Raw genomic sequence first — 15,738 nt, 5'->3', positions numbered from 1 at the left:
GGGGAGTGCTGAGGTAATACAGTAGAGGGAGTGCTGCTCAGTGTGAGGTAATACAGTAGGGGGAGTGCTGCTCAGTGTGAGGTAATACAGTAGGGGAGTGCTGCTCAGTGTGAGGTAATACAGTAGGGGAGTGCTGCTCAGCGTGAGGTAATACAGTAGGGGAGTGCTGCTCAGCGTGAGGTAATACAGTAGAGGGAGTGCTGCTCAGTGTGAGGTAATACAGTAGTAATACAGGGGAGTGCTGCTCAGTGTGAGGTAATACAGTAGGGGAGTGCTGCTCAGTGTGAGGTAATACAGTAGGGGAGTGCTGAGGTAATACAGTAGGGGAGTGCTGCTCAGCGTGAGGTAATACAGTAGGGGAGTGCTGCTCAGCGTGAGGTAATACAGTAGAGGGAGTGCTGCTCAGTGTGAGGTAATACAGTAGAGGGAGTGCTGAGGTAATACAGTAGGGGAGTGCTGCTCAGTGTGAGGTAATACAGTAGAGGGAGTGCTGCTCAGCGTGAGGTAATACAGTAGAGGGAGTGCTGCTCAGCGTGAGGTAATACAGTAGAGGGAGTGCTGCTCAGCGTGAGGTAATACAGTAGAGGGAGTGCTGCTCAGCGTGAGGTAATACAGTAGGGGAGTGCTGAGGTAATACAGTAGAGGGAGTGCTGCTCAGCGTGAGGTAATACAGTAGGGGAGTGCTGAGGTAATACAGTAGAGGGAGTGCTGCTCAGTGTGAGGTAATACAGTAGGGGAGTGCTGAGGTAATACAGTAGAGGGAGTGCTGCTCAGTGTGAGGTAATACAGTAGGGGGAGTGCTGAGGTAATACAGTAGAGGGAGTGCTGCTCAGTGTGAGGTAATACAGTAGAGGGAGTGCTGCTCAGTGTGAGGTAATACAGTAGGGGAGTGCTGAGGTAATACAGTAGAGGAGTGCTGCTCAGTGTGAGGTAATACAGTAGGGGAGTGCTGAGGTAATACAGTAGAGGGAGTGCTGCTCAGTGTGAGGTAATACAGTAGGGGAGTGCTGAGGTAATACAGTAGAGGGAGTGCTGCTCAGTGTGAGGTAATACAGTAGGGGAGTGCTGAGGTAATACAGTAGAGGAGTGCTGCTCAGTGTGAGGTAATACAGTAGGGGAGTGCTGAGGTAATACAGTAGAGGAGTGCTGCTCAGTGTGAGGTAATACAGTAGGGGAGTGCTGCTCAGTGTGAGGTAATACAGTAGGGGAGTGCTGCTCAGTGTGAGGTAATACAGTAGGGGGAGTGCTGCTCAGCGTGAGGTAATACAGTAGGGGAGTGCTGCTCAGCGTGAGGTAATACAGTAGAGGGAGTGCTGCTCAGTGTGAGGTAATACAGTAGGGGAGTGCTGCTCAGTGTGAGGTAATACAGTAGGGGGAGTGCTGCTCAGTGTGAGGTAATACAGTAGGGGAGTGCTGAGGTAATACAGTAGGGGAGTGCTGCTCAGCGTGAGGTAATACAGTAGGGGAGTGCTGCTCAGCGTGAGGTAATACAGTAGGGGAGTGCTGCTCAGTGTGAGGTAATACAGTAGAGGGAGTGCTGAGGTAATACAGTAGGGGAGTGCTGCTCAGCGTGAGGTAATACAGTAGAGGAGTGCTGCTCAGCGTGAGGTAATACAGTAGGGGAGTGCTGCTCAGTGTGAGGTAATACAGTAGAGGGAGTGCTGCTCAGCGTGAGGTAATACAGTAGAGGGAGTGCTGCTCAGCGTGAGGTAATACAGTAGAGGGAGTGCTGCTCAGCGTGAGGTAATACAGTAGAGGAGTGCTGCTCAGCGTGAGGTAATACAGTAGGGGAGTGCTGCTCAGTGTGAGGTAATACAGTAGGGGAGTGCTGCTCAGCGTGAGGTAATACAGTAGGGGAGTGCTGGAGGTAATACAGTAGGGGAGTGCTGCTCAGCGTGAGGTAATACAGTAGGGGAGTGGGAGGTAATACAGTAGGGGAGTGGGAGGTAATACAGTAGGGGGAGTGCTGCTCAGCGTGAGGTAATACAGTAGGGGAGTGGGAGGTAATACAGTAGGGGAGTGGGAGGTAATACAGTAGGGGAGTGCTGCTCAGCGTGAGGTAATACAGTAGGGGAGTGGGAGGTAATACAGTAGGAGTGTGGGAGGTAATACAGTAGGGGAGTGCTGCTCAGCGTGAGGTAATACAGTAGGGGCTGTGGGAGGTAATACAGTAGGGGAGTACTGCTCAGTGTGAGGTAATACAGTAGGGGGAGTGCTGCTCAGCGTGAGGTAATACAGTAGGGGGAGTGCTGCTCAGCGTGAGGTAATACAGTAGGGGAGTGCTGCTCAGCGTGAGGTAATACAGTAGGGGAGTGCTGCTCAGCGTGAGGTAATACAGTAGGGGAGTGCTGCTCAGCGTGAGGTAATACAGTAGGGGAGTGCTGCTCAGCGTGAGGTAATACAGTAGGGGAGTGCTGCTCAGCGTGAGGTAATACAGTAGGGGAGTGCTGCTCAGCGTGAGGTAATACAGTAGAGGGAGTGCTGAGGTAATACAGTAGGGGGAGTGCTGCTCAGCGTGAGGTAATACAGTAGGGGAGTGCTGCTCAGTGTGAGGTAATACAGTAGGGGAGTGCTGCTCAGCGTGAGGTAATACAGTAGGGGAGTGCTGCTCAGCGTGAGGTAATACAGTAGGGGAGTGCTGCTCAGCGTGAGGTAATACAGTAGGGGAGTGCTGCTCAGCGTGAGGTAATACAGTAGGGGGAGTGCTGCTCAGCGTGAGGTAATACAGTAGGGGAGTGCTGCTCAGCGTGAGGTAATACAGTAGGGGAGTGCTGCTCAGCGTGAGGTAATACAGTAGGGGAGTGCTGCTCAGCGTGAGGTAATACAGTAGAGGGAGTGCTGAGGTAATACAGTAGGGGGAGTGCTGCTCAGCGTGAGGTAATACAGTAGGGGGAGTGCTGCTCAGCGTGAGGTAATACAGTAGGGGGAGTGCTGCTCAGCGTGAGGTAATACAGTAGGGGAGTGCTGCTCAGCGTGAGGTAATACAGTAGGGGAGTGCTGCTCAGCGTGAGGTAATACAGTACAGGGGAGTGCTGCTCAGCGTGAGGTAATACAGTAGAGGGAGTGCTGCTCAGCGTGAGGTAATACAGTAGGGGAGTGCTGCTCAGTGTGAGGTAATACAGTAGGGGAGTGCTGCTCAGCGTGAGGTAATACAGTAGGGGGAGTGGGAGGTAATACAGTAGGGGAGTGCTGCTCAGCGTGAGGTAATACAGTAGGGGAGTGGGAGGTAATACAGTAGGGGAGTGGGAGGTAATACAGTAGGGGGGGAGTGCTGCTCAGCGTGAGGTAATACAGTAGGGGGAGTGGGAGGTAATACAGTAGGGGAGTGGGAGGTAATACAGTAGGGGGGAGTGCTGCTCAGCGTGAGGTAATACAGTAGGAAGGGGAGTGGGAGGTAATACAGTAGGGGAGTGGGAGGTAATACAGTAGGGGAGTGCTGCTCAGCGTGAGGTAATACAGTAGGGGGAGTGGGAGGTAATACAGTAGGGGAGTACTGCTCAGTGTGAGGTAATACAGTAGGGGGGGAGTGCTGCTCAGCGTGAGGTAATACAGTAGGGGAGTGCTGCTCAGCGTGAGGTAATACAGTAGGGGAGTGCTGCTCAGCGTGAGGTAATACAGTAGGGGAGTGCTGCTCAGCGTGAGGTAATACAGTAGGGGGAGTGCTGCTCAGCGTGAGGTAACACAGGGGAGTGCTGCTCAGCGTGAGGTAATACAGTAGGGGAGTGCTGCTCAGCGTGAGGTAATACAGTAGGGGAGTGCTGCTCAGCGTGAGGTAATACAGTAGGGGGAGTGCTGCTCAGCGTGAGGTAATACAGTAGAGGGAGTGCTGAGGTAATACAGTAGGGGAGTGCTGCTCAGCGTGAGGTAATACAGTAGGGGAGTGCTGCTCAGCGTGAGGTAATACAGTAGGGGAGTGCTGCTCAGCGTGAGGTAATACAGTAGGGGGAGTGCTGCTCAGCGTGAGGTAATACAGTAGGGGAGTGCTGCTCAGCGTGAGGTAATACAGTAGGGGAGTGCTGCTCAGCGTGAGGTAATACAGTAGGGGAGTGCTGCTCAGCGTGAGGTAATACAGTAGGGGAGTGCTGCTCAGCGTGAGGTAATACAGTAGGGGAGTGCTGCTCAGCGTGAGGTAATACAGTAGGGGAGTGCTGCTCAGCGTGAGGTAATACAGTAGAGGGAGTGCTGAGGTAATACAGTAGGGGAGTGCTGCTCAGCGTGAGGTAATACAGTAGGGGAGTGCTGCTCAGCGTGAGGTAATACAGTAGGGGAGTGCTGCTCAGCGTGAGGTAATACAGTAGGGGAGTGCTGCTCAGCGTGAGGTAATACAGTAGGGGAGTGCTGCTCAGCGTGAGGTAATACAGTAGGGGAGTGCTGCTCAGCGTGAGGTAATACAGTAGGGGAGTGCTGCTCAGCGTGAGGTAATACAGTAGGGGAGTGCTGAGGTAATACAGTAGGGGAGTGCTGCTCAGCGTGAGGTAATACAGTAGGGGAGTGCTGCTCAGTGTGAGGTAATACAGTAGGGGAGTGCTGAGGTAATACAGTAGGGGAGTGCTGCTCAGCGTGAGGTAATACAGTAGGGGAGTGCTGCTCAGTGTGAGGTAATACAGTAGGGGAGTGCTGGGAGGTAATACAGTAGGGGAGTGCTGCTCAGCGTGAGGTAATACAGTAGGGGAGTGCTGCTCAGCGTGAGGTAATACAGTAGGGGAGTGCTGCTCAGCGTGAGGTAATACAGTAGAGGGAGTGCTGCTCAGCGTGAGGTAATACAGTAGGGGAGTGCTGCTCAGTGTGAGGTAATACAGTAGAGGGAGTGCTGCTCAGCGTGAGGTAATACAGTAGAGGGAGTGCTGCTCAGCGTGAGGTAATACAGTAGGGGAGTGCTGCTCAGCGTGAGGTAATACAGTAGGGGAGTGCTGCTCAGTGTGAGGTAATACAGTAGGGGAGTGCTGCTCAGCGTGAGGTAATACAGTAGGGGAGTGGGAGGTAATACAGTAGGGGAGTGCTGCTCAGCGTGAGGTAATACAGTAGGGGGAGTGCTGCTCAGCGTGAGGTAATACAGTAGGGGAGTGCTGCTCAGCGTGAGGTAATACAGTAGGGGAGTGCTGCTCAGCGTGAGGTAATACAGTAGGGGAGTGCTGCTCAGCGTGAGGTAATACAGTAGGGGAGTGCTGCTCAGCGTGAGGTAATACAGTAGGGGAGTGCTGCTCAGCGTGAGGTAATACAGTAGGGGAGTGCTGCTCAGCGTGAGGTAATACAGTAGGGGAGTGCTGCTCAGCGTGAGGTAATACAGTAGGGGAGTGCTGCTCAGCGTGAGGTAATACAGTAGAGGAGTGCTGAGGTAATACAGTAGGGGAGTGCTGCTCAGCGTGAGGTAATACAGTAGGGGAGTGCTGCTCAGTGTGAGGTAATACAGTAGGGGAGTGCTGAGGTAATACAGTAGGGGGAGTGCTGCTCAGCGTGAGGTAATACAGTAGGGGAGTGCTGCTCAGTGTGAGGTAATACAGTAGGGGGAGTGGGAGGTAATACAGCAGGGGTGCTGCTCAGCGTGAGGTAATACAGTAGGGGAGTGCTGCTCAGCGTGAGGTAATACAGTAGGGGAGTGCTGCTCAGCGTGAGGTAATACAGTAGGGGAGTGCTGCTCAGCGTGAGGTAATACAGTAGGGGGAGTGCTGAGGTAATACAGTAGGGGAGGTAATACAGTAGGGGGAGTGCTGCTCAGCGTGAGGTAATACAGTAGGGGGAGTGCTGAGGTAATACAGTAGGGGGAGTGCTGCTCAGCGTGAGGTAATACAGTAGGGGAGTGCTGCTCAGTGTGAGGTAATACAGTAGGGGAGTGCTGAGGTAATACAGTAGGGGAGTGCTGCTCAGCGTGAGGTAATACAGTAGGGGAGTGCTGCTCAGTGTGAGGTAATACAGTAGGGGAGTGCTGAGGTAATACAGTAGGGGAGTGCTGCTCAGCGTGAGGTAATACAGTAGGGGGAGTGCTGCTCAGTGTGAGGTAATACAGTAGGGGAGTGGGAGGTAATACAGTAGGGGAGTGCTGCTCAGCGTGAGGTAATACAGTAGAGGGAGTGATGCTCAGTGTGAGGTAATACAGTAGGGGAGTGCTGCTCAGCATGAAGCAATACAGTAGGGGGAGTGGTGAGGTAATACAGTAGGGGGAGTGCTGAGGTAATACAGTAGGGGGAGTGATGCTCAGTGTGAGGTAATACAGTAGGGGAGTGCTGCTCAGCATGAAGCAATACAGTAGGGGAGTGCTGAGGTAATACAGTAGAGGGAGTGCTGCTCAGTGTGAGGTAATACAGTAGAGGGGAGTGATGCTCAGTGTGAGGTAATACAGTAGGGGAGTGGGAGGTAATACAGTAGGGGAGTGCTGCTCAGTGTGAGGTAATACAGTAGGGGGAGTGCTGCTCAGCGTGAGGTAATACAGTAGGGGGAGTGCTGCTCAGTGTGAGGTAATACAGTAGAGGGGAGTGATGCTCAAATGGAATATTCTATGTGTTCTCCACTCTCGTCCTCACAAGAACTCAAGAGAACATTGTTGGAGAATGCACTCGGAGCATGAGACTGTGGAGCACGGTAGCATGCATATTGAGAAACACCCATGGATTTTGTGTTGTGGATATGTGGTGGTAGAGTAGTGTCCTGGGGGAATGGTAGGTAGCCTAGTGGTTAGAGCGTTGGACTAGTAACCGGAAGGTTTCGAGATCGAATCCCCGAGCTGACAAGGTACAAATGTGTCGTTCTGCCCCTGAACAAGGCAGTTAACCCACTGTAGGCTGTCATTGTCATTTGTTCTTAACTGACTTGCCTAGTTAAATAATGTGAAATATAATAATAAACCCCAGGAAGAGTAGCTGCTTCCTTGGCAGGAACTAATGGGGTTCCATAATAAACCCCAGGAAGAGTAGCTGCTTCCTTGGCAGGAACTAATGGGGTTCCATAATAAACCCCAGGAAGAGTAGCTGCTGCCTTGGCAGGAACTAATGGGGATCCATAATAAACCCCAGGAAGAGTAGCTGCTGCCTTGACAGGAACTAATGGGGATCCATAATAAACCCAAGGAAGAGTAGCTGCTGCCTTGGCAGGAACTAATGGGGATCCATAATAAACCCCAGGAAGAGTAGCTGCTGCCTTGGCAGGAACTAATGGGGATCCATAATAAACCCCAGGAAGAGTAGCTGCTGCCTTGGCAGGAACTAATGGGGATCCATAATAAACCCCAGGAAGAGTAGCTGCTGCCTTGGCAGGAACTAATGGGGATCCATAATAAACCCCAGGAAGAGTAGCTGCTGCCTTGGCAGGAACTAATGGGGATCCATAATAAACCCCAGGAAGAGTAGCTGCTGCCTTGGCAGGAACTAATGGGGATCCATAATAAACCCCAGGAAGAATAGCTGCTGCCTTGGCAGGAACTAATGGGGATCATAATAAACCCCAGGAAGAGTAGCTGCTGCCTTGGCAGGAACTAATGGGGATCCATAATAAACCCCAGGAAGAGTAGCTGCTGCCTTGGCAGGAACTAATGGGGATCCATAATAAACCCCAGGAAGAGTAGCTGCTGCAGCCGAAGTGAGTAAGACATTTAAACGTGTTAACCCTCGCAAGGCTGCAGGCCCAGACGGCATCCCCAGCCGCGCCCTCAGAGCATGCGCAGACCAGCTGGCCGGTGTGTTTACGGACATATTCAATCAATCCCTATACCAGTCTGCTGTTCCCACATGCTTCAAGAGGGCCACCATTGTTCCTGTTCCCAAGAAAGCTAAGGTAACTGAGCTAAACGACTACCGCCCGTAGCACTCACATCCGTCATCATGAAGTGCTTTGAGAGACTAGTCAAGGACCATATCACCTCCACCCTACCTGACACCCTTGACCCACTCCAATTTGCTTACCGCCCAAATAGGTCCACAGACGATGCAATCTCAACCACACTGCCCTAACCAATCTGGACAAGAGGAATACCTATGTGAGAATGCTGTTCATCGACTACAGCTCGGCATTCAACACCATAGTACCCTCCAAGCTCGTCATCAAGCTCGAGACCCTGGGTCTCGACCCCGCCCTGTGCAACTGGGTACTGGACTTCCTGACGGGCCGCCCCCAGGTGGTGAGGGTAGGCAACAACATCTCCTCCCCGCTGATCCTCAACACTGGGGCCCCACAAGGGTGCGTTCTGAGCCCTCTCCTGTACTCCCTGTTCACCCACGACTGCGTGGCCATGCACGCCTCCAACTCAATCATCAAGTTTGCGGACGACACAACAGTGGTAGGCTTGATTACCAACAACGACGAGACGGCCTACAGGGAGGAGGTGAGGGCCCTCGGAGTGTGGTGTCAGGAAAATAACCTCACACTCAACGTCAACAAAACTAAGGAGATGATTGTGGACTTCAGGAAACAGCAGAGGGAACACCCCCATCCACATCGATGGAACAGTAGTGGAGAGGGTAGCAAGTTAAGTTCCTCGGCATACACATCACAGACAAACTGAATTGGTCCACTCACACAGACAGCATCGTGAGGAAGGCGCAGCAGCGCCTCTTCAACCTCAGGAGGCTGAAGAAATTTGGCATTGTCACCAAAAGCACTCACAAACTTCTACAGATGCACAATCGAGAGCATTCTGGCGGGCTGTATCACCGCCTGGTATGGCAACTGCACCGCCCTCAACCGTAAGGCTCTCCAGAGGGTAGTGAGGTCTGCACAACGCATCACCGGGGGCAAACTACCTGCCCTCCAGGACACCTACACCACCCGATGCTACAGGAAGGCCATAAAGATCATCAAGGACATCAACCACCCGAGCCACTGCCTGTTCACCCCGCTGTCATCCAGAAGGCGAGGTCAGTACAGGTGCATCAAAGCTGGGACCGAGAGACTGAAAAACAGCTTCTATCTCAAGGCCATCAGACTGTTAAACAGCCACCACTAACATTGAGTGGCTACTGCCAACACACTGTCAATGACACTACTCCAGCCACTTTAATCATGGGAATTGATGGGAAATGATGTAAATATATCACTAGCCACTTTAAACAATGCTACCTTATATAATGTTACTTACCCTACATTGTTCATCTCATATGCATACGTTGATACTGTACTCTATATCATCGACTGCATCCTTATGTAATACATGTATCACTAGCCACTTTAACTATGCCACTTGGTTTACATACTTATCTCATATGTATATACTGTACTCGATATCATCTACTGTATCTTGCCTATGCTGCTCTGTACCATCACTCATTCATATATCCTTATGTACATATTATTTATCCCCTTACACTGTGTATAAGACAGTAGTTTTTTTGGAATTGTTAGTTAGATCACTTGTTCGTTATTACTGCATTGTCGGAACTAGAAGCACAAGCATTTCGCTACACTCGCATTAACATCTGCTAACCATGTGTATGTGACAAATAAAATTTGATTTGATTTGGGGATCCATAATAAACCCCAGGAAGAGTAGCTGCTGCCTTGGCAGGAACTAATGGGGATCCATAATAAACCCCAGGAAGAGTAGCTTCTGCCTTGGCAGGAACTAATGGGGATCCATAATAAACCCCAGGAAGAGTAGCTGCAGGAACTAATGGGGATCCATAATAAACCCCAGGAAGAGTAGCTGCAGGAACTAATGGGGATCCATAATAAACCCCAGGAAGAGTAGCTGCAGGAACTAATGGGGATCCATAATAAACCCCAGGAAGAGTAGCTGCAGGAACTAATGGGGATCCATAATAAACCCCAGGAAGAGTAGCTGCAGCCTTGGCAGGAACTAATGGGGATCCATAATAAACCCCAGGAAGAGTAGCTGCAGGAACTAATGGGGATCCATAATAAACCCCAGGAAGAGTAGCTGCAGGAACTAATGGGGATCCATAATAAACCCCAGGAAGAGTAGCTGCAGGAACTAATGGGGATCCATAATAAACCCCAGGAAGAGTAGCTGCAGGAACTAATGGGGATCCATAATAAACCCCAGGAAGAGTAGCTGCAGGAACTAATGGGGATCCATAATAAACCCCAGGAAGAGTAGCTGCAGGAACTAATGGGGATCCATAATAAACCCCAGGAAGAGTAGCTGCAGGAACTAATGGGGATCCATAATAAACCCCAGGAAGAGTAGCTGCAGGAACTAATGGGGATCCATAATAAACCCCAGGAAGAGTAGCTGCAGGAACTAATGGGGATCCATAATAAACCCCAGGAAGAGTAGCTGCAGGAACTAATGGGGATCCATAATAAACCCCAGGAAGAGTAGCTGCAGGAACTAATGGGGATCCATAATAAACCCCAGGAAGAGTAGCTGCAGGAACTAATGGGGATCCATAATAAACCCCAGGAAGAGTAGCTGCAGGAACTAATGGGGATCCATAATAAACCCCAGGAAGAGTAGCTGCTGCCTTGGCAGGAACTAATGGGGATCCATAATAAACCCCAGGAAGAGTAGCTGCAGGAACTAATGGGGATCCATAATAAACCCCAGGAAGAGTAGCTGCAGGAACTAATGGGGATCCATAATAAACCCCAGGAAGAGTAGCTGCTGCCTTGGCAGGAACTAATGGGGATCCATAATAAACCCCAGGAAGAGTAGCTGCAGGAACTAATGGGGATCCATAATAAACCCCAGGAAGAGTAGCTGCAGGAACTAATGGGGATCCATAATAAACCCCAGGAAGAGTAGCTGCAGGAACTAATGGGGATCCATAATAAACCCCAGGAAGAGTAGCTGCAGGAACTAATGGGGATCCATAATAAACCCCAGGAAGAGTAGCTGCAGGAACTAATGGGGATCCATAATAAACCCCAGGAAGAGTAGCTGCAGGAACTAATGGGGATCCATAATAAACCCCAGGAAGAGTAGCTGCAGGAACTAATGGGGATCCATAATAAACCCCAGGAAGAGTAGCTGCAGGAACTAATGGGGATCCATAATAAACCCCAGGAAGAGTAGCTGCAGGAACTAATGGGGATCCATAATAAACCCCAGGAAGAGTAGCTGCAGGAACTAATGGGGATCCATAATAAACCCCAGGAAGAGTAGCTGCAGGAACTAATGGGGATCCATAATAAACCCCAGGAAGAGTAGCTGCTGGAACTAATGGGGATCCATAATAAACCCCAGGAAGAGTAGCTGCTGGAACTAATGGGGATCCATAATAAACCCCAGGAAGAGTAGCTGCAGGAACTAATGGGGATCCATAATAAACCCCAGGAAGAGTAGCTGCTGGATAATAATAATAAATAATAATAATAATAATAAATAATAATAAATAATAAAATAAATAATAAAAACACTAAGAGAAAGAAAAAGGAAGAGCAGAAGACAGAGGAAGAGGAAGAGGAAGAGGAAGAGGAAGAGGAAGAGGTCATACTGGGAGGTGAACAAGAAACTAAGAAAAGGGAGGGAAGCTGGAATAGACAAACACACACTTTTTGTTTTGAAAGTCCTATTTTTTTTGTGAAAATAAATAAATAAATAAAAGTGTAAAAATGAACAGCTCTCACACAAAAATTTTGTTTGGAATATTAGATGTTGCTAGTCGTGCGCCCGAGTAAGTCAGTGTCCAGCTCCCCTAAACCCATTCTACTCGTGAACCATCCAAAACAGAACACCGACCTGGGAGTAGGCAGAACATTTGGGGTCAGGGGTTAGGAATGGAGCCAGGTTCTTACCTTCCCATAGTAGCAGGCTCTGAGGGGCTACGGAAGGCCATATAACCAGACAGTTGGCCTCGTAGAGCGGGTTAGACAGCCTCTCCACCTCCTGGGGCCGGTTCACCCACGACCACAGAGAGACTGTCTTCTGTGACAGGTTCAACTTAGACCTGGGGGGGAATAGGAGAGATTCAAAATAAAATTATCTCAACAGAAAAAAATGTCCTCCTGTGTGCTACCTATATCCCCCCACTAGAATCCCCATACTTTAATGAAGACAGCTTCTCCATCCTGGAGGGGGAAATCAATAATTTCCAGGCCCAGGGACATGTACTAGTCTGTGGCGACCTAAATGCCAGAACTGGACAAGAACCTGACACCCTCAGCACACAGGGGGACAAACACCTACCTGCAGGTGACAGCATCCCCTCTCCCATTGGTACAACTACAACGTACCCAACAAAAACGGGTCATAACTCCTGCAGCTCTGTCAGACGCTGGGTATGTACATAGTCAATGGTAGGCTTCGAGGAGACTCCTATGGTAGGTACACCTATAGCTCATCTCTTGGCAATAGCACAGTAGACTACTTTATCACTGACCTCAACCCAGAGTCTCTCAGAGCGTTCATAGTCACAGTCAGCACACTGACAGCCTTATCAGATCACAGCAAACTCACAGTCTACTTGAACAGAGATCTACTCAAAAAAGAAGAAGAAGCAGAAGAAGCATCTCATTATAATTGAAGAATCCACAGACTAATCATTTGGAAAATTCTAAACAAACAACATGAAGAGTTATCTGTCCAAAACGGAGATGTATGGATAAACCACTTCTCCAATCTGATTGGCTCTTTAACAAAGAACAGCAAAACCATATACATGATCAAATACAAATGTTAGAGTCAACTATTAAAGACGACCAGAACGCACTGGATTCTCCAATTACATTGAATAAACTGCAGGACAAAATACAAACCCTCCAACCCAAAAAGGACTGTGGTGTTGATGGTATGTAAAATTATAAAATATATCAAATACAAATTCCAATTGGCAATACTTAAACTCTAACATCATCCTTAGGTTTGGTATTTTCCTGAATATTTAGAACCAAGGACTGATCACTCCAATCCACAAAAGACTAAATAAATTTGACCCAAAAAACTACCATGGGATATGCGTTAACAGCAACCTTGGGAAAATCCTCTGCACTATCATTAACTGCAGACTCGTACATTTCCTCGGTGGAAAAAAAAAATGTACTGAACAAATGCCAAATTGGCTTCATACCAAATTACCATCCGACAGACCACATATTCACCCTGCACACTCTAATTGACAAACAAAAACAAAACAAAGTCTTCTAATGTCTTGTTGATTTCAAAAAAGCTTTTGACTTTGGCATGAGGGTCTGTTATACAAATTGGTGGAAAGTGGTGCTGGGGGAAAAACATACACCATTATAAAATCCATGTACACAAACATCCATTTCTTTCCACAGGGCCGGGGCGTGAGACAGGGATGCAGCTTAAGCCCCACCCTCTTCAACATATATATCAACGAATTGGCGCGGGCACTAGAACAGTCTGTAGCACCTGGCCTGACCCTACTAATGTTTGCTGATGATCTGGTGCTTCTGTCCCAAACCAAGGAGGGCCTACAGCAAGCAGCACCTAGATCTTCTACTACACAGATTGTAAATCTCAGTAAGACCAAAATAATGGTGTTCCAAAAAAAAAAAGAAGGTCCAGTTACCAGGACAACAAAGCACCAGAGAGCACACAAACAACTATACATATCTTGGCCTAAACAACAACACCACAGGTAACTTCCACAAAGCTATGAACGATCTGAGAGACAAGGCAAGAAGGGCCTTCTACGCAATCAAAAGGAACATAAAAGTTGACATACCAATTAGGATCTGGCTAAAAATACTTGAATCATTTATAGAACAAATTGCCTTTTATGGTTGTGAGGTCTGGGATCTGCTCACCAACCAAGAACTCACAAAATGGGACAAACACCAAATTGAAACTCTGCATGCAGAATTCTGCACAAATATCCTCTGTGTACAACGCAAAACACCAAATAATGCATCCAGATACCTGCTAATTATCAAAATACAGAAAGAAGCCGTTAAATTCAACAAAGCAAAATAACAAAGCCATCACCTACAGAGAGATGAACCTGGAGAAGAGTCCCGAGCAAGCTGGTCCTGGGACTCTGTTCACAGACACAAACAGATCCCACAGAGCCCCAGAACAGCAGCACAATAAGATCCAACCAAATCATGAGAAAACAAAAATATAATTACTTGACACATTGGAAAGAATTAACAAAAAAACAGAGCAAACTAGAATGCTATTTGGCCGTAAACAGAGAGTACACAGTGGCAGAATACCTGACCACTGTGACTGACCCAAACTTAAGGAAAGCTTTGACTATGTATAGCCTTGCTATTGAGAAAGGCCACCGTAAGCAGACATGGCTCTCAAGAGAAGACAGGCTATGTGCACATTGCCCACAAAATGAGGTGGAAACTGAGCTGCACTTCCTAACCTCCTGCCCAATGTATGACCATTATAGAGAGACATTTTTCTCTCAGATTACAGAGACCCACAAAGATTTAGAAAACAAATCAAATGTTGATAAAACTCCCATATCTACTGGGTGAAATACCACAGTGTGCCATCACAGCAGCAAGATTTGTGACCTGTTGCCACGAGAAAAGGTCAACCAGTGAAGAACAAACACCATTGTAAATACAACCCATATTTATGTTTATTTAACTTCCTTTTTATCCTTTGCCTATTTGCACATCGTTACAACACTGTATATATATATATATGTATACAGACATATGACATTTGAAATGTCTTTTCGATTCTTATGGAACTCTTGTGAGTGTAATGTTTTACTTGTTTTGTGTGTTTATTCTACTATTGTTGATCTATTTCACTTGCTTTGGCAATGTTAACATATACGTTTCCCTAAAGCCCTGTGCTTGATTATGAACCAATCCTCCCGCAGAGGCTAGAACCTCGCAAAACACACGTGAACACGTACTTAGCAACGTCTTAGCCAACTAGGTTACCAAAAAGCTAGGCGTTTCAATAGTACGGGTGGAGACTTTTCAAGCTGGGAAGTGAGGTCACGAATCTGACTCTGTTACATCTGACATGATAGATCAGACGCAGGGTATATTGAGGAGAGAGATCTGTAGAAAGAATGTGCTGGATGGACGGGAGGAGAGCACTGTGTTGACATAGGGGAGACAGATGGACATCTGTGGATTAGGTGAAGGAGGGGTTGAGGTCAGGAGGTCAGGTCAGATCCCCTGAAGGGAGTAATAAGGGTTTAGTATCCTGTTACTCTTTTCCTGTAGAACATAAGATGAACGGATTGGAGAGGAGTGTCTTCAGTGGGATATATATACACTGCTCAAAGAAATAAAGGGAACACTTAAACAACACAATGTAACTCCAAGTCAATCACACTTCTGTGAAATCAAACTGTCCACTTAGGAAGCAACACTGATTGACAATAAATTTCACATGCTGTTGTGCAAATGGAATAGACAACAGGTGGAAATTATAGGCAATTAGCAAGACACCCCCAATAAAGGAGTGGTTCTGCAGGTGGTGGCCACAGCCCACTTCTCAGTTCCTATGCTTCCTGGCTGATGTTTTGGTCACTTTTGAATGCTGGCGGTGCTTTCACTCTAGTGGTAGCATGAGACGGAGTCTACAACCTACACAAGTGGCTCAGGTAGTGCAGCTCATCCAGGATGGCACATCAATGCGAGCTATGGCAAGAAGGTTTGCTGTGTCTGTCAGCGTAGTGTCCAGAGCATGGAGGCGCTACCAGGAGACAGGCCAGTACATCAGGAGACGTGGAGGAGGCCGTAGGAGGGCAACAACCCAGCAGCAGGACCCCTACCTCCGCCTTTGTGCAAGGAGGAGCAGGAGGAGCACTGCCAAAGCCCTGCAAAATGATCTCCAGCAGGCCACAAATCTGCATGTGTCTGCTCAAACGGTCAGAAACAGACTCCATGAGGGTGGTATGAGGGCCTGAC

General features: G+C 48.4%; 1 protein-coding gene across 1 annotated transcript in view; it reads right to left on the bottom strand.

The window, feature by feature from the left end:
• The window catches only part of mtmr9 (myotubularin related protein 9), a 42,361-nt gene that overhangs the window by 3,941 nt on the left and 22,682 nt on the right, over positions 1–15,738 (bottom strand). The window contains exon 10 of the mRNA XM_042321349.1: positions 11,683–11,834. Within this exon, the coding sequence (XP_042177283.1) occupies positions 11,683–11,834 (152 nt within the window). The remainder of the gene's footprint in view (positions 1–11,682; positions 11,835–15,738) is intronic.

This window comes from Oncorhynchus tshawytscha, linkage group LG05, assembly GCF_018296145.1.
Source record: "Oncorhynchus tshawytscha isolate Ot180627B linkage group LG05, Otsh_v2.0, whole genome shotgun sequence".
NCBI classification, from domain to species: Eukaryota; Metazoa; Chordata; class Actinopteri; order Salmoniformes; family Salmonidae; genus Oncorhynchus; species Oncorhynchus tshawytscha.
Note: the sequence above shows the minus strand (reverse complement) of the source record. Positions and strands in the feature narration are given on the sequence as shown.